The sequence below is a fragment of the Falco naumanni genome, chromosome Z (assembly GCF_017639655.2).
Source record: "Falco naumanni isolate bFalNau1 chromosome Z, bFalNau1.pat, whole genome shotgun sequence".
Classification (NCBI taxonomy): Eukaryota; Metazoa; Chordata; class Aves; order Falconiformes; family Falconidae; genus Falco; species Falco naumanni.
Window position 1 is genome coordinate 64,688,104 of NC_054080.1, and position 17,041 is coordinate 64,705,144.

Here is a 17,041-nt window from a genome sequence, read left to right on the forward strand (position 1 = left end):
ATAATTTAAGTGTGTAGTTAAATATAAGCTTAATCTTTCTTTGCACTGGAGATAGTCCAGTTTTCTTTTCTTTTGCTGCTGTTGCATGCTGAGTAGACTATTAGACACGTGTCTGTTTCTTGTATACTGGTGTTTTACAGGAACATTAGTATTAGGCTGAGTACTCTGCTGCTTGCCAAGCTTCGGCACTGGAAGTATTATTGTCTCCTGGCTTATTCAGATGTGGCACATCCATTGCCTAATGCACTTTGCTGATGGGATTATTTTTTTTTTGAGCTATTTGTATTTGGCAGTCTTTCAGGATTGGAGAGAGGGGAAAAAATAAGTGCAGCAGACTTGGCCAGATGTAACTGGTTCATCCCTGAACAGTTGTTGCTGTTTGGCTGAGCTGATCTATTTTAAACTGTAGAGATGTCTTGTGATCCTAGGTGGTCTCTGAATGCTTGGGAAGATGGTAAAAACTACTTCCTACTGTGGTGGAAAGTACTGACAGAAGAAGGAAAATTCTTAGAACATCCCTGTGACTAAACCTGTGCATTAATGTGGTGTTTCATTCTGTTCTTCTCTGAAGTTACCTTTCAACGTTTTAAGCTGCCTTCAAAAAGTTCTACTGTTACAAACTCGGAGCCTGCGTAATTCTGCTTTATACACTGTTCTTGAGCTTCCTGAAAGTGCAAAATAATGAAGACTTTAGAAGTTCCTCTTATCAAAGGAACCATGGTCTAGCTAACTAATGTAGAGCAGAAGAAAACTTTCACAGCTGTGTAATTAATACATTTTGCTCAGCCTCTACTTTGAGTATTCTCAAATCAGCCTCTACTTTGCATTTTGTGTTAGGCAAACTCCTGCATCTTGATTGCTTGGAAATTGAAGAAAGAACTGAGATTTTTAAGGCTGGATTTTTATAACAAGATCTGGTTTAAAAAACACTGTAAGATGCTTTTGCTAATCAAGCCAGTTAATGTTTTTAGGTGATGGAGAGTTTTGTTTTCATGTAAGCTTTTGAGGCTAGGTTGTCATCTGAATACTGTCCCATGCAGCATTGCTTTGCTCTTGGAGAAACATTTTTCTTGTCTCCATAGATCTTTGACTGCTCTGATTCGCCTTGACTGGATGTTTCCTTTCTCTTATGCTTGTTGCCAGCTACGAATGTTCCTCTTAAATACTTTCTTTTGAGTTCTGACCCACAGGACTTGCACAAGAACCCTCTGGAAGTGCAACACTTCTGTAGGTCTTAGAAGGGTAACTGCACAGCAAGTGGAAAAGAGCATTTCTGAAACTGCCATTAGTACTGAGTCAAAGCAAAGATGCTTCCATTTTTTGTGTTCACACTGTGTGCCCAACCTCTGTCAAACTGGATCACCCTCCAAGGGTTGCAGTCACCTCAAAAGGGAAGGGTGCTGTGGAAAGTTACTGATCAAGAAGTAGTGTAAACAGCATCCAAGATGGCTTGAGTGCTACCGAGAAGCTTACTCAAATTTCAAGCAGAATCAAATGTAATCACATTTCCATGTATTCATCCCTGAACTCAAACTATAAGCACAATGCAATGTTGACAAGTGCCTTTGATTACAGGATGAGTCTGCAGGGTCATTTCCTCCAGCTGCCCCTAACGTTCAGATGTCTCTTTGCCATCTGTTCTCCATCCCTCTGTGATTCCTCCCTTGAGTGCAGAGTACAAGAAGTACTGGGAAACATCTGGCTTTTTCACTCACCTCCATTTCTGAAATCGTATTTCATTTCTGCACTAACTCTGGTCAAGTGTAAATTAATAACTTCCCTTTTTTTTTAAGTGAACATCTTCTTTGAGATGCAGGAGAAAAAAACAGGAGTGTCGGGAGCAATTAGGTTATTTCTGTTCATACTACTCTGTTGAGTTGTTCTGGCTGAGAGGCCTGAGGATCCAGACAAGGGTATAATGTACCTTTGTGGGTTGCCTGACTCTGAGTATGTTTCGCAGTGGTTGACTAGACCTTTCATCATGCTGAAGAATGTTGACTTAATAACCCACCCAACCCCCCCCCCCCCCACCCCACCCCCCAGTCCCTCATGTCCCTCAGTGATTTGGAACCTCCAGCTGCAGCTGTACAAATTACCAGCTCTGGACTGGAGAGATTTAGGATGTTACAGTGTAGCAGCTTCCTGGACCACTCCAAAAATCACGTCCACAACAACAGTTGATGTGCCAAGATTGAACCTGGGAGCAGCAGCCTTTTTTATTGTACTGTCAGCATGCTTCCTTGGGTGGGAGGAGTATTCTGGTACTTGAGTTTAAAAACACTTAGTGCAGATTTCCTTTAAAATGGCTCGTCACCCTAAAGCTCTGCCATTGCTGTGCAGCCACTGTCTGTGTCACGCTTCCCAAAGCTCACAAGTTGCACTGTGTGGGTTGCTGCAGAATGTGCCGGCACAGCTGGTTCCAGCTTTCTTTTGGAAGAGCCTCCTAGGGAGACTGCAGTTCCTGATGTTTACAGTGCTCAACAGCATGCCTGCTATACTGCATGGTAGCTTAAAAAAAAAAAAAAAAATGGGGGAGGGAAAAAAGGGTGTCAGTTCTAGGCCAGCTGCCTTTAGATTTTATGCCTGCCTAATGCAACACAAGCAAAATCGGAGCAGAAGGAATGCATTATTTTGCTGCCTAGAGTATCAGCCTAGGACCGAGAGGGGTGGTGGGTAGGTTGAGCAAGTGCAAGGCTGTGGGAAACAATGGTAAAGGAAATTAGCCCATGTCAGCAGGAGTGAATGGTGTGGGAGCAGTTCAGCTTTTGTAAATTACTGCATTAAGGAGTGAACAAAAGAATGTGTTGCAACTCCACACTGGTGTTATCAGTGTTACTACTTACTAATATTCTGAACTTGGCAAGATTACAGCTAGCACAATAAAAGTTCCATAAAATGACATTGACTTTGCAATGTCGTTTTGCCACAGCAACTACAGTGATGGTAGCTGAGTTGAGCGTACGCTGTAGGCAAGACATAACTGTAGAAAAATGTCTTCCTTTCATAATGATGAATATTTTTCATTTTATTCACATCTTAAGGTGAATATTGTGTTCTTAAGGTAATTATATATCTTATTTATCTCCCTTTCCTACAAAACTCCTTTCTGCTGTATTTTCATGTTACAAAAGACAGCGCTGTCTCCCTGTCTTTGTCTCCTGCAGGTGGAAATTTGTGGTCCAGTTCTCTGTATTTATTGTTCTCTAGTGGTGAATAGCTACAGGTACATTGCCATTGATTACTTGGTTACAAGACGTCTTTGGAAATAGGAAGGCTTATCTGCTTTTTTCCCCAATTGGTATTGGCTAGATTAGCAAGACGTTACCTGTGTAACGAGTCTTGTTCCGGTTTGTTGTAAGGAGTCTGCTCTGCAAGCTGAAGTTTAGCTCTGTATTTCTCTTGTTGTTTAGCTTCCCTGGAGTGCCCCTCATGGTGATTAATAATAATTTATGTCATTGTTCCATTAAGTGGTAGGTAAACACAAACTAAGTTCTTTACCAGTCCTTGGTAGCAAATTGCTTTTTTCATAATTATTTGGATGTATGAGATTCTCATATGCGTTTAAGAACTCACATGCATTAACTATTAACTGTTAATGAGGACAGAAGATACGATGGAGCCAACTCAGTGACTCAGCTTGCCATTGAAGGAAGGGGATGGTCTCACTCGTGTCCCTTCTCATATTTTGATATGAATAACTTTAATCAAGTAAGTAGATACAAGCAATAGTACTCGTAACCAAAGTAAGCTGTCCTATGTGGAGGTTCAAGAATGACACAGAATTCAGTTATCACAGAGGAGAAAGAAGGAAGATTATTAGACTGATCACAAATCTCATCAATGTTAGCCAGGTCTGTTTCGCTTGTGGCCTGCCCTTTGTCAGTTATATTGGGAAGGTTTTGATAACTGACATGAGGATGCTCTTGTCAGCATTCCATGTGCTTCACCTTAAGAGATGTCCATAGAAAGTTTTAGTCTTACCAAAGCACAAATAACTACAGTGTGTACTCAGAACAAGCAGTCTTCATTACGAGAAAATTAAATATCGTTGGTCCTATTTTGTGGATGCATCCACAAAGCCCCTTAATTTTTAGTCTTATAAAATGCAAACTTTAGATATCATCAGACATCTTTAATTCTTTTCCTTCAGAGTATTTAGTTAGCACTTGCATTCCCTCTACCTTTTTAGACTTTACCTATAAATTGTCTTAAAAATAATATACTTCCTATGTAGGTTAAAACCCCAGACTGTGCTATCTTTTCAGTGCAGGTAAATGCCACTCATTATCCCTCTAGTTCAGCAAAGTTTTATATTCTGATTTGCTTGGTAACTAATGATCTGTATGTACTTTAGAATCACCACAGCTGTAAATAATTCTTACATATATTTATCAGAACTGTCCTTGCTGTAGAGGGGAAAAAAAAAAAAAAACAGAATGGGTAAAAGCTCAGTATATTATGAAGATGTTAGCTTGTGGAGGAATGAGTAGGGATCACTAGCACCGTGTGTATGAGTGGCATGACTGTGTAGCACATCTGAAAGTACCAGATTGTGTTACTGCTATCTAGCCCCTGGTTCTTATTTTGTGAAAGCCTGTTTAAAGTGACCCAAAGCTTAGCTGATGTGGTCTTGAATGAAAAATTGAAATGCTGCAGAAAGTTTTCTAGTTACATAATAAGCAAGGAGAGAAAAAGAGAATCTCTTAAGTCCTTTGAGTAAGGAGATTAGTCTGAGTTGGATATGGCCCAATTACTAAATCGATACTTTTGACAAAGGTCTTTGATAAGGGTAATGATGTATCATTGTCTAATGGAAGTGAGGTTGCATTAATAAAAATAATTATATCGTAGGTGAACCTTATTTTGGCTTCTAGGTGAAAGTTGTCATGTGATATGTGCCATGTAGGCAGGGCTAGGTGACTTTCTGAGCTGGCATCACTGAGCTGGGATCAAACTTAAAGGAGCCATGTACAAGTCATGCACTGAGGGACCAAAAAGAAGAGCTTCTGTCCGAAGCTGGGTGCAGGAGCTACCTACCGTGGCAGAGGAGTAGCCAGGTCAGACCAGTTGACTCTGGGATGGCTGACATGCAAATGCTCAGGTAAAGGGTTTTTGGTAAAGGTAGGGAAGCACTGACAAGAAGTTAATGTTCTAGGAGCTTTTCCCCTCCTTATGTTTTTGCCTTTCTCTGAAACGTTGGGAGTATGGGGAGATAAAACTGGGGAAGATAGACTGATGTCCATGGTGTTCATTTCTCAGGTGAAACTGGGAGTCTTTTCAGACACTTTGCCCAGTGTCTTTTCTCATACTTGCATTGAGCTGATAACTGGGTTCAGACTTGTAGAATTCCTTCCAGGCTATGATTGCAGGGACTGTTTGAACTTAATGTGTCTTTCTATGTGATGTGGGACACTAGTCCCTAGGATTGCTTTCACGGGCATCACTGCAACCCCAGGTGATGCATTTAAGATATTAAAATATTGCTGATGCCAGATCTTTTCCTGTCTTACTGTAGTACGATGTACATTTTGTGGTTTTGGCTCTCGTGTTGTAGCATGTCCCTTGTGGCTTGTGGTGTACAGTGATGACTCGCTGAGGTGAAGCATGTGGACTTCTTGACTACAAATCTAGTACATGATTGTCTATTAGTGTGAAGGACTGGACATGATGATCCTGTGTCCCTACATGATTTCACTACCAGCTTAAGGGGATCTATGGCAGGGCCGTTAGTCCATCTTTCTCCCTGCCTGTGGCATCCCAGTTCATGCATCTCAGTGTTTCCTTTGTATGAGCCTGTTCAGCTTTACAGGTCTGAGTTGACTGAAAAATATTATTATTTTTTTTCTCAAAAAGACCAAGATTTCAGCTAGGTCAGTGAGCTGCTGTGACTTAGCCCATAGCTGCCCGAGGACTGGACCTGCCAGCCGTGGTCCGTGGGACTGCACACTGGGGCTTCTCCGTTCAGCTGTTGCTGGCGATTCAGTCAATGTATATGGACCAAGAAAACACCCATATGATACTGGGTATTTTCCCATATGATTTTTTTTTTTACCATATGATTCCTATGGGAAGGAGCTTTTCTGTGCCTGTTGCCAGCGTTCAGCCTTGCTGTGAAGTCTGTATTGTCAGTTCTTTTTAACAATTTATAGGCAGGCGGAAGGAAATACAAACTGGTCTTTAATTTACACAGCATCAGAATCCATTAGTCTGGCAGAAAACCAATCTGAAGTGTGATTGCAATGAAATGTGTTTTCTCTAGTTCTCTGCTAACAGACTAATTTATTGATGTAGGTGAATGACAGATTTGATATTAGTTTAAAAACCAAAGCATTAAATAGAGGTACTGTGTAATTAATTCTGTAAGGGTGACTAAGCAGGGTAAGTTTTAGAGCTCTTATTGAATACTGCCAATGGGGAATTTTACAAGCAGACGTTCTAATATAGTTTCTAAGCCTCTTTCATCTGTTTTTAGATGCCCAGTCTTTAAAAAGGAATTTGTATTTATTTTGAAATTTACTATTCTCTCCCCAATATCTACTTTAAAGTGTGCATGCAGATTGTTGATGTGCTCAAAGGAGTTAGGGTCCATATTTTTAAATGGACTGGCTTCAAAGACAAAGTTTGAAATTTATAGAGATGTATTAACTTATTCTTTAATTAAACTTGGATATTTCTTAAAGTACCTCTGTTGCATAGAGTTGCTTTGCCTGCCTTCTGTCCCTCGGGCAGAACCATCATCTAACAGGAACAGTGTTTACAAGTGATATTACCAGAAGAGACCACCTAATGGTAAGCAGGATGTAGCCAACTTCCCTGTGAGATGAATCTTTCAAAAATGAGTTTTAGGTGGTTGAGAGAAGGCAGAAAGGATAGGGAAGGCGATGGAAACTTCTTTCGGGGAAATCCATAACAGGTGATACCCTGTTCAAAACTTTGTTGCAGGATGTAGGTGAGTAATCCATCTAATGCAATAGGCAGTTTGTGTGCGTTTGCCGTGTGGCATAAGGGAGTAATGTAGTTGAAGTAACACCAATTATGTAAGCACAGAGCCTTGGGAAATAGGAAGGGCAGAGCTGGTATTTCCCAGGTAAAGCTTAAGATACCATCTGCGAAACGTCTTGATTTAATTACCTTCAGAACTTCAAGAGCAGAATTAACAACAGTACACCAAGTGATTCTGAAACATGAAAGTATAATTGGGCCTGAATATGTAAGCCAATATTACTGTCATTTCTTTAGCTATCATTTTGAAATCAGTCCTGCATGTGTCAATGCTTTCTGCAGGCAATTCCCATCTTCCAGCAAGCTCATGGGGTGGAGGCCCACCCCCCATCATTACCTGCTTGCCAGGCCAGAGGGTGATGCTCCAGAATCTTTGCTATTGGAATCTGCCTTGGGTGGAAATTATCCCGTTGCAGTTTGTACTGTGTTGTCATATTCTCTAGTCTTTTCCTAAGGGGTTACTGTAAAAGTAGCTTATCTGTCTTTCTAATAATTAACTTTGCTCTCTAATGCAAGTTCTTAATTTCAAGTGTTTTAAGTTCTCACTGAGTTTTAGAATTTTCTGGAGTGACAGAGCTTACATTAGACTGTTTCGTTTTGCCTGGTTTTCTGTCAAGTTCTTCTGTTTCTTTTTGTTCAGTAGCCATTCAACATAAATCCTTACAAAATTACTATAGAAGAGCAAAACTTGATATCTCTTCTAATATTTAAAAACAATGTCTGGGGAATAAATGACCATCAAGAATAGCAAATATCTTTCATGTGGGGTAAGCAAAGGAATGTGAGAAACTTCTTGTTCTCATTTAAAAATAAGGAATGTTTGAGGCATACCAGCAATTCCTATTACAACAATCACTAATAGTTTTGTGTGCTAACTGAACTCGAGCACTTCCAACAACTTGCTACCTACCACTTGTCATCGTGAGGCATTCTTGTATGGTTTGCTGTGGTATTTGTGGCGTTTTTGGCTGGTGTAAAAATATCATCTACCCTTGCTCCTCCAGTAAAGGTAATGAGTGGTCCAGCTTAAAATGGGTTCTGCCAAGCTGTTATGCCTTAACTCAGCTGCAGTTAGTGGGCCCTTTCAGCTGAGCTTCAGGGGACCAGCAAATGACATTGCTCTTTTAACATAGCCCTTTCCATCCTTTGCCTCACTTAAACCCCCTGTTTTAATAATGGTGAAGACACATTTCTTGAAAGATGTCTTCAGAAGTTATGTTAGTACAGCTGGCTTGAAACTAGGTCCACAATTTTACTTCCATCGACATCTTTAAACAAAAGAAAAAAAAATAGTTCTTATTTCTTTCTAAGAACAGAGTACCTTGCATATGTGTTTGAGGTGATTTCAGTGCTTGTTTTCCAGACGTGTAGGTTTGAGAGTTCTGCTTCTATGTTCTTTAGAACTTTTCAAGTTGGGCAGACGGAACTTATATGACTGCATTTTTTCACGTTCATGTAAATTGCTTCCAATATGTCATTTAAAATAAAATAATTTTGAAAATGAATCTGCCAGTGTGACTTTCCTAATTTCAAGTTTACTACAATCTAGACACTCTGTTTTAAAAAGAAAATTCCCTATTGTTAGTGTATTTTAGTTGTATTTTAATGTTACAGGTGGAAAGTGGAACATTCAGATGTGCTGAATCTGTATTACATTAGCAGGTATGTAGACTAAATGTATTTTTTCCAGACTGAACTGTGGCTATACAAATGCTTAATGTGCAGATGAGTTTACAGCATGAAGAACTAAAGCTGTGTATTTAACAAATGGTCTTCTATGCCCCCAAGCCTCTGTCCCTTCAGGCCAAATATTTCCAGTCTGGCATTTAGAGGACAAGTCCTATAGACTTAAAAACTGCCAAACATTATGAAAGGTTGTATTATGGTCAACATGTTATCAGGTTACTTCTTAACAACACAGTTGTACTGTTAAAAAAAGCAGTCTTTCAAAAATGGTTTGTTTTTTTCTGAAGCACAAGCTAGTTGTTTATCTTGTGTGTGGGTACCTGGGGGATTTTTGGTCTTCTATTTTAAAAAGAAGAAGCCTTGATCATACTTATTTTCCAGTATGTATGAATTTGTGTGAACTAACAGTAACAGAATAAGACAAAAAACCTTCCATGCTGCCATTAACTCTACTTGTAGGTAGTTAGCAAGCAAAAAATCCTGAAAACCTAACAATAATGCAAACAATGGTTCATAGAAATGGACTTAAAGGAAAACTAAGTAGCTAGTTAAGAAACTGAGTAGAATTGTAAAGCACATAGTAGTGTTATATAAGGAAGTTGATTTGGAACCTTTTAACTGTATAAAAGTTCTGAACAGCACTGTTTTTCTTGCAGACATTACTCTTACTCTTGAAATATGTAGTTTTACTGTACTTTACTTACCTTCAGATTCAGTGTAATTGATCAGTCGGTATGTCTGTGTGGTGAGGCTGTGGCTTCCCTCTGGCTGGTACATCCTTCTCTCAAGGATGGTAACTAAACTGCAAAAACGTTTAGAACAGGTTTAGCAACTGCTGTGGACTTATATCTTGCTTGCTTGGTTATAAACAGAAAAGAAAACTCAAAGGCTAAGAGCCTCTGCTGGTTTTGCTCTTGTGAGACCTTTTAAAGGGAGAAGAGCTGCAAGTGCTGAGGTCAGGAGAGGTGGGACAAAAATGCCTCCTCATCAGCACAGCAGGGGCTGGGAAACGTGAGGTCTGCTATTTTCATCTGCTGCCTTTCTACTATGGGCAGAACTCATCTGTTAGAAATAGTCTGGTTCCAGATAAAAAGCTTGCTTTTGGTCCCAATGCCTAGCAGGCATAAGAGTTGCTGTTTAAACACTGACAGCACATTTGTCTGACTTGTTGACACTAATTTTGCTTTACAAGTCAAGTGGATAAATGTAAAGAGCTGTCAATTTGTGAGGGTGAGAGGCTTGCACCATAAGAGGGAGGAAAAGTCAATCAACACCCTCAAGCCCATAATAAATGGCAATTCAGTTTGAGCCAGCATCCCCACAGAATTTTCTGGATTTTAGAGAGCATGTTTTGAAACAGTAGGTTACTTGTTTAACTTAGGTTTTGGCTAGCCTGTTGATACCATTCATAGGTTGGCTTAAGGAGCAAGATGGCAGGGGTATTTGCAATTTGCCTCTAACCATGATATCTTCTCTCTCATGCCAAAAGATGGCCCCCAAAGTTTTCATTGGAAAAGGAAGAGGATGTCTCCTGCTTCTTCTGATTTTTGCCAGCACCTTTATAAATATAAAGCTTTGTAGCAAACAGTGATATAAACATAGAGCATATGGAAATGGTCAGCAAAAAGGCAGTGACATTGAGCTGGGAAGTGCTGATACTGGATGCTCTTTGTGGAAAATGTGATCTTTAAAGAAAAGTGCAGAGGGAATATTTTCTGAACACAAGACTGATGGTGGTTTCAGGTGTTCAGACACAGGACGGAAGTGCAAGCAGGAAAACAAGTGGGTAGCAAAATTAGAATTGAGAAGAGGTAGATCACATGAACTCTAATGAAGGCAGGCTTCTCTGTGTAATTTCAGTAACAGGAGTTACTTGTAGAAGTGGAGATAAGGACGAGACTGCTTTTCAGGAGTGTTAAGGTAAGGACAAATGAGAAGATGATAGTGGGGAGATCTGAGGAGAGAGATGGATTACCATGATGATGGCAGAACTGGCTCTCCAGAGCTGCAGCTAGCTTAGCCTGGAGGAGATGCAGAAGGGCAGCCAGGGGAAAGGAGCTGGTTCTCAAGGTGTGCTGCAGCCTGAACTAACAAAGGTGAATATGGTGTGAAGATTGCACAGGGATATGGAGAGAAGTCATATGACAAAGTGAGACACTGAGTGGAAATAGGAGAGGTGCCCTTCAAATGTGTTAGGATTTTTAAGAAGTATTTTCTAGGGGGAATAAGACAAGGGAGGGGCTGATGAGTACTTGATTTTGGAGCAAGAAATCAGTATTTGTATAAGCATACTTTGAAAAGCTTTACATATGTAGGTGTTGCTGCATGCAAACTGGATGTGCTGGATAATTGCTGTGAGTTAATGGTATTGTCAGTGGTGCTATGACACTTCATGATCCTGGTGTGGAAACAGTTGATTCATCAGAGTAGTGATTTGCATGCTAATTATAACATAGCTAATTATGGTATTTAAAAGGGATATGCAGACATATTGGCACCTTTCCTCCTTCTCCACCTACCTTAGAAATACTTAGTTAGAAAATTAACATTTTCAATAGTAGATGTTGCAAAGCTGAACTTTTGCACGTATCAGTGACCTGGACTTCAAGTAGAGATGGTAATAAAAATAGATTTAAGCAGCTGCTCTTTATTTATATTTTTCCTTTAAGACAGTAACAGTTAACCACAGCATGGTTTCTTGAGATAACACTTTATGGGATGGAAGCATCTTGCTTGGTATGTAGAGATTACAAAATCATATTGTTGTGCATAACAGCTCAGCTGTAAATTAGCTCCAAACATAGTGCGATGACATCCGCTACTGCTCCCTGATCTGTTTCACGTCATGCTCTGTTAGCACTCTCTCTGTTTTTTCCATTCTATTTCCTGAAAATCTTTTCCAAGACACTTTACTGACCTTTATTTTATTAATTACAAGAATCTATATTTCTGTTTTGGCTTGTTTTCCTGCAGGGAGCATCATAAAATCTTAATCAAGTGAAAATGGCCTTTACCAATCTGACATCAAAGGCTGTATTATTGTATGATGAATGGATTAAAGATGCCGGTGAGTCATTTAAATCTAAAACTTATTAACTTTTGATAATTTTGAACAGCAATATGTAGTTATTCTAGGTGTACTGCTTATCAACTTAGAAGTAGCTTTGTCTTCCTATAAATGTTCCTAAGGCTTGTCAGGTTACTTATTGATATTATTAACTATAAAGAACAGACTAGTTTCTGCATTTTAAAAAAGCAAAGCTCAACTAGTTTATGGGTATAACCTCAGCCTAAATAGATTGCAAACAGTGTTTCTTCTGTCAGTGTTCATGGCTTACCTAAATATATAACTTACATTTTTCCTGCTTTAACTCTTTTTCATTACCAAACAATGGTATTTTATCAGTTAACTGAGCTAGGTGCATGGTGTTACTGTATTTTGCTTTTACAAAGTGAAAGAAATAAAACCCCTGATAAATTGTAATATCTTGAAATTAGAGTACTCTATCAGAGTTCTGTTTTGAAAAGGAATATTAGTCTCTTGTGGCAGCTGGTACGAGGATATTAAACACACTTTGCTGTAATATTGTTCTGTAGTTCTGCATGCTTTAACAAAAAATGACAAAGAAGATCTCAAATTTGGGGTTAAGATCCACCTGTGTCAGTGACATCCCTTAGTGTTCCTTACTGTGGCAGGCATGTAGTGATGGGGGTTAACTGTTTCCTGGGGAAAACTTGAGAAGCAGTTAAGGTTTGATCAATAAAATGACTAATTTATATTTTTCAGTATAGCTGAGAACCATTTCTCTTGTTCTGTAAAACCATGTAAAACAAAAAGCATGCAACTGAGAAGGGAGTTTTATCAGTATGACTTGTGGGGTGAAGTGGATTTGGGTGAAGCCGGGTGATGAAGCATTTCTGATGCAGTGTCCATGACTTCAGAATTCGAGTTCCTCGTTTTCCTACCTACCAGTGCTTGCATTTGGCATGTCTTAGCATACTGTTAGTGGCAGGACGTGCTTTCCTCAGGATCAAGCTAGGAAGACAGACAGGAGAGTTTTGGTGGTACCAGTGCAAGGGGTGGATGCAGAAAAAGCAGGCAATTGTGAAGAGCTGGCGATTCCCTTGCAGTGCAACACCCACAGGTGCCTAGTGCTGCGGTTCACAGTCCTTGTTGGCCTGCAGGCAGCAGCACTGGGCACATCACAGGCTGTGAGCATTACAATGTGCTTTCCTCCTCAGTCTGTTTTAAAACTTCCAATGGCTGTAAACAACGTCAGAGGGTCTCACGGGAGATAGATTGCTTGAATGCTATGGGTTGAAAATCACTGACTTAAGACATTTGGCCATGAATTAAACACTTTTCAAATTGTAGTCGTTCAATTTCACCCCCAAAATACAGCAGCAAATGATGAAAGCAGCAATTTGAGTCAATAGTTAAGTTTGGGGTCATTCAGAAACAAATCTTCCAAAGATTAGTTCATAAATATTAAAATATATATATTAAAAAAATACACAAAGTTCATAGCAGTTCTGCATACAGAGAAATGCAGAAGTCTTTGGTGAGCTGAGGCAGTGATGAACCACAGAAGATTACAGTGGAATCATGGTGAAGCTCCAAGGGGAGCGCCTGCCAGCGTCAGCTGCAGGGAGAAGGAGCACGACTCTCTGCAATACTTCTGTATGGGATAACTGGAGAGGGAACTTGCAACACTTAGACCACTTGGAGGCTTGTAATATGAAAGTGTGTGTTCATCAGGTGGTGATGTGTCCGGACTGAATATACACACGCCTCACGTACTAAGCTACAAATACCAGCTGATGGGACAGAAGGTCTCCTGACTTTAAAATCCCCGTATTTAATATGTCTAATGTCCTACTGCTTATAAAGCTCAAGGATCTTTAACAGTGGGGCTGCTCCCAGTCTGTGACTTGAACTTTTGAAATAAGGTTCGTGCTTCTCCAGAAGAATGAAAACTCACATGGAAATGCAACCTCAGCGATGTGCTTGTGCAATGCCTTCCCGTGCTGCCCTCTGAGCCCCATGCGTGTGAGAATGCAGACTTCTCATGAAGGAGACCTAGGCAGAAAACTGTCACTCGTGATTCTGTGTCTCCTCCTCATTACGTGTGAAGAATCGATGCAGAAAGAAGTGTTGAAACCTACAGGTGCTAAATCTTGTTGTCTAGTCGGTGTGGATTTGAGGTGAATGGACTCTGAAACATGATCAGTGATAGCAAAACCTAAACTGTTCAGAATGAAGTACCTTTCTGTAGCTGTTTTAGGATTTAGTAAATACTGGAAAGACCTGATTTTTTTTTTTTTTTTTTTTCTTTTTTCTCCTCCTCCCTCTTCTAGATCCAAGACTGGAAGGCTGGCCGCTCATGTCTTCACCTTTTCCAACAACCTTTATCGTTGGAACCTATGTTTATTTTGTCACTTCCTTGGGACCCAAACTCATGGAAAATAAAAAACCTTTTGAACTCAGGCAGATAATGGCGTTTTATAACTTTAGTGTGGTAGCCCTTTCTTTATATATGACTTATGAAGTAAGTACTACTTTTATTTGTAATGTTTTTATGTATTTCATGCATCTAACTGCTACACTTTTAATACATTTATTAATATAATTCCCACTCTGTAGTTCTCTAGTAATAAAAAAATATTATTCTGATTTTTGTAATTAAATTCCTCCAATCAGTTTGCTAAACTAATTGAGCTGATACTTGAAAAAAGGGAATAAGTCGTACCTAGAAGGAAATATTATAAAATATTTTGTCATAATATATAATCTACAAAGTCAAAAATTCTTATTTATTTAATTTCCCTGGGCTGTGGCAGGTAAACCAGACTACATGTTTTTCTTTGTTGTAATTGCTTTTCTCCTACAATGTGACAGTCAACTATGATGTTTCAGACATTGTATAGAGTATGTTTACCGTGCAATAATCTTTAGTTAGATCTGCCTTGTAAATGACAGAAGCTAGAAAATCTAATTTGGGATCCTCATCCTTTAAAAAAAAAAAAAACAACAAAAAAAAAACCAACAAAACAAAAAACCCCAAACCAACCAAACAAAAAACTCCAAAACCCAAAGAATGAAAATATTTAGCATTGATTCCCCGCTCACCCCCAACCCCAAAATAACAAATGTTCTTTCTTTCAAAAGGAATGTTAGCCTTGAAGAGTGGAAAGCCTGATGAGTTGTATAGCATTATGGGCTGAATGACCTAAAATTCCTTAACCATGAATGATACAGACTGTGTAGAAGCATTATTTTAGAACCTTAAACTTTAAGATAGCTAATGTTTATTGAGGGTTTTGGGTTTTGTTGGTTGGTTGGTGTTGTTTGTTTTTTGGTTGGGTTTTTTTGGCTGGTTGGCTTTGCATGTTTTTTTTGGCTGGTTGGTTGGGGATTTTGTTGGGTTGGTTGGGGTTTTTTTTGTGAGTGTGATTGTTTGTTGGGATTTTTTTTTTTGGCTGGTTGGGTTTGGGTTTATTTGGCTGGGTTTTTTTGGGGTTTTTTGGCTGGTTGGTCTTTAAAGTGTAGCTATTTAACATAACATTGTGTGAATGATAGCCTTATACATTTGTTTGGTGAAGCTTCACTACGGTAGTACTGACCCTCTTTAAGTTAAATCTGGCTATGTGGCTATTTCAGGTTTGGCAAACTAGCAGTGAAAAGTTGTCATCTTATAGTGCCAAACTGGCAGGATACCTTTCTGTCTGCTCAGTTTGCATAAATTTCATCATAAGTTACAGTGGACTGCTTGACATCTCTTTTAACAGCAGTCTAAAGGCAGTGCAGCAGCAGCTATCTGTCATGAGTGTTGTGTGGAAAGCGTGGGCCAGATGCACACATTTGCTATTTAGACCTTGTTTTGAAAAACTGCCAAACTTCCTTTTGTGATTTGGTGCCAAGTTTGAATTTGGTTATAACCCTCAGAAACAAGCAAAAAAGAATGAAACTTCTTTTAGTGTCTGACCCTAACACAGTGTTCAATTAATCTGCTGTCAAGACTTCCACGTTACAATTTCATGAAAGACTGCGTGGATGGAGTGTGACAGATTGAATTTCTGCTATTGTCTGTGCTCAGCAAAAAGCTGATTCTGTCCCTCTTTGGAATGAAGCTATTTGGTGGGTGCTTTAGTATTGTGCTGTCTTGATGGTGTTTCAGATCTTGTTTTATTTAAGCAACTGATTCTTTCAGGAAGTTACACGGACTAAAACCCTCCATCTGTTAAGAAAGCTGAACCACCTATTGTGCCTGTGTGTGGTAATGATCAGTGGATGAGAAGCACTTTATAAACAGAAATGAGATACAGCAGGCCCTGCTGGCTGCCAGACAAATGAGCCAAGTGTAATATTAACAACATTGCTGTTTTCCAAGCTTTAATATATTGTAAGAGAAAAGATTATATGCTATTTTTTACATACAGGCCTTTGGTCATGTGTGAGCTCTTGATTGTAAAACTCTAGCTTTTCACTGCTCATATCAGTGAAAGAGTAATTTAATCATGCAGTTTGACTAAGCAACATTTTAGAAACTACGATATTAAAAATATAGTGCATAATAACTTCTTCCTTGTCTTTAATGATATTAAGCCATATTTTTCTGTTATGTTGGTTTTCTTTCAGTATTAAGATACTGTGCTGGTTTCTTCTCAGTATTAAGACAGTTGGCTGTGATAGCAGTTTTCAAAAAATTGCAAAATGTTTGATTTGTTTTTGTAACCAGATTGACATGCTAAGTTGCTTCTTTTAACATTGGGTTTGAGATGCAGCTGTTTCTCCTCTTCAGTTACTAATAATGGAATAATGGGTGCAGGAAGAAATTTTTTTATGTTTATAGGTGTGGTGCTGGAATTGAAAATTCATTAATCTGCAACAGCAAAGGATTTTATGGTAGCTAGCCCACACAGAGGTAGATGATGGACAAGACTGCTGATTCAACAAGTTTTTGATACTGTTTTCCTCTCCTGCTTACCGATTACAAAAGTAATCCAAAATTAATGAATTTTTCAAAAGACATAAAGTAAATCTCTGCCTTTTCCCTTTACTCCAGTTTCTTATGTCGGGTTGGGCCACAGGGTACTCATTCCGGTGTGATATTGTTGACTACTCGAGATCACCTACAGCTCTAAGAGTAAGTTGCCAAACACAAAGCCAAATTGTTATGCTACACTGACTTTATTTTTAGAAATTCTTTTTGAGCAACCAAATGCACTTCTGTAGAGTGGAATGCACTAAATGGAAATGCTGTCTTGCATAATGTAGATCATGTGAGTTAACTGGAGAATTGTTAACTCAGATTGTTTGGGAGAAAGAAGGAAGCAACACATTTGTTGGCTT

General features: G+C 39.1%; 1 protein-coding gene across 3 annotated transcripts in view; it reads left to right on the forward strand.

Annotated features, from left to right (window-relative positions):
• ELOVL7 (ELOVL fatty acid elongase 7) overlaps positions 1 to 17,041 on the forward strand; it is a 53,136-nt gene that overhangs the window by 28,048 nt on the left and 8,047 nt on the right. For 2 of the 3 annotated variants that reach the window (XM_040580952.1, XM_040580954.1), the window contains exons 2-4: positions 11,662 to 11,755; positions 14,047 to 14,237; positions 16,755 to 16,835. In XM_040580952.1, the coding sequence (XP_040436886.1) occupies positions 11,692 to 11,755; positions 14,047 to 14,237; positions 16,755 to 16,835 (336 nt within the window). In that variant the 5' untranslated portion in view covers positions 11,662 to 11,691. Of the gene's footprint in view, positions 1 to 8,592; positions 8,665 to 11,661; positions 11,756 to 14,046; positions 14,238 to 16,754; positions 16,836 to 17,041 lie in introns of those variants that run through there. The other variant, XM_040580953.1, reaches the window with a different exon arrangement.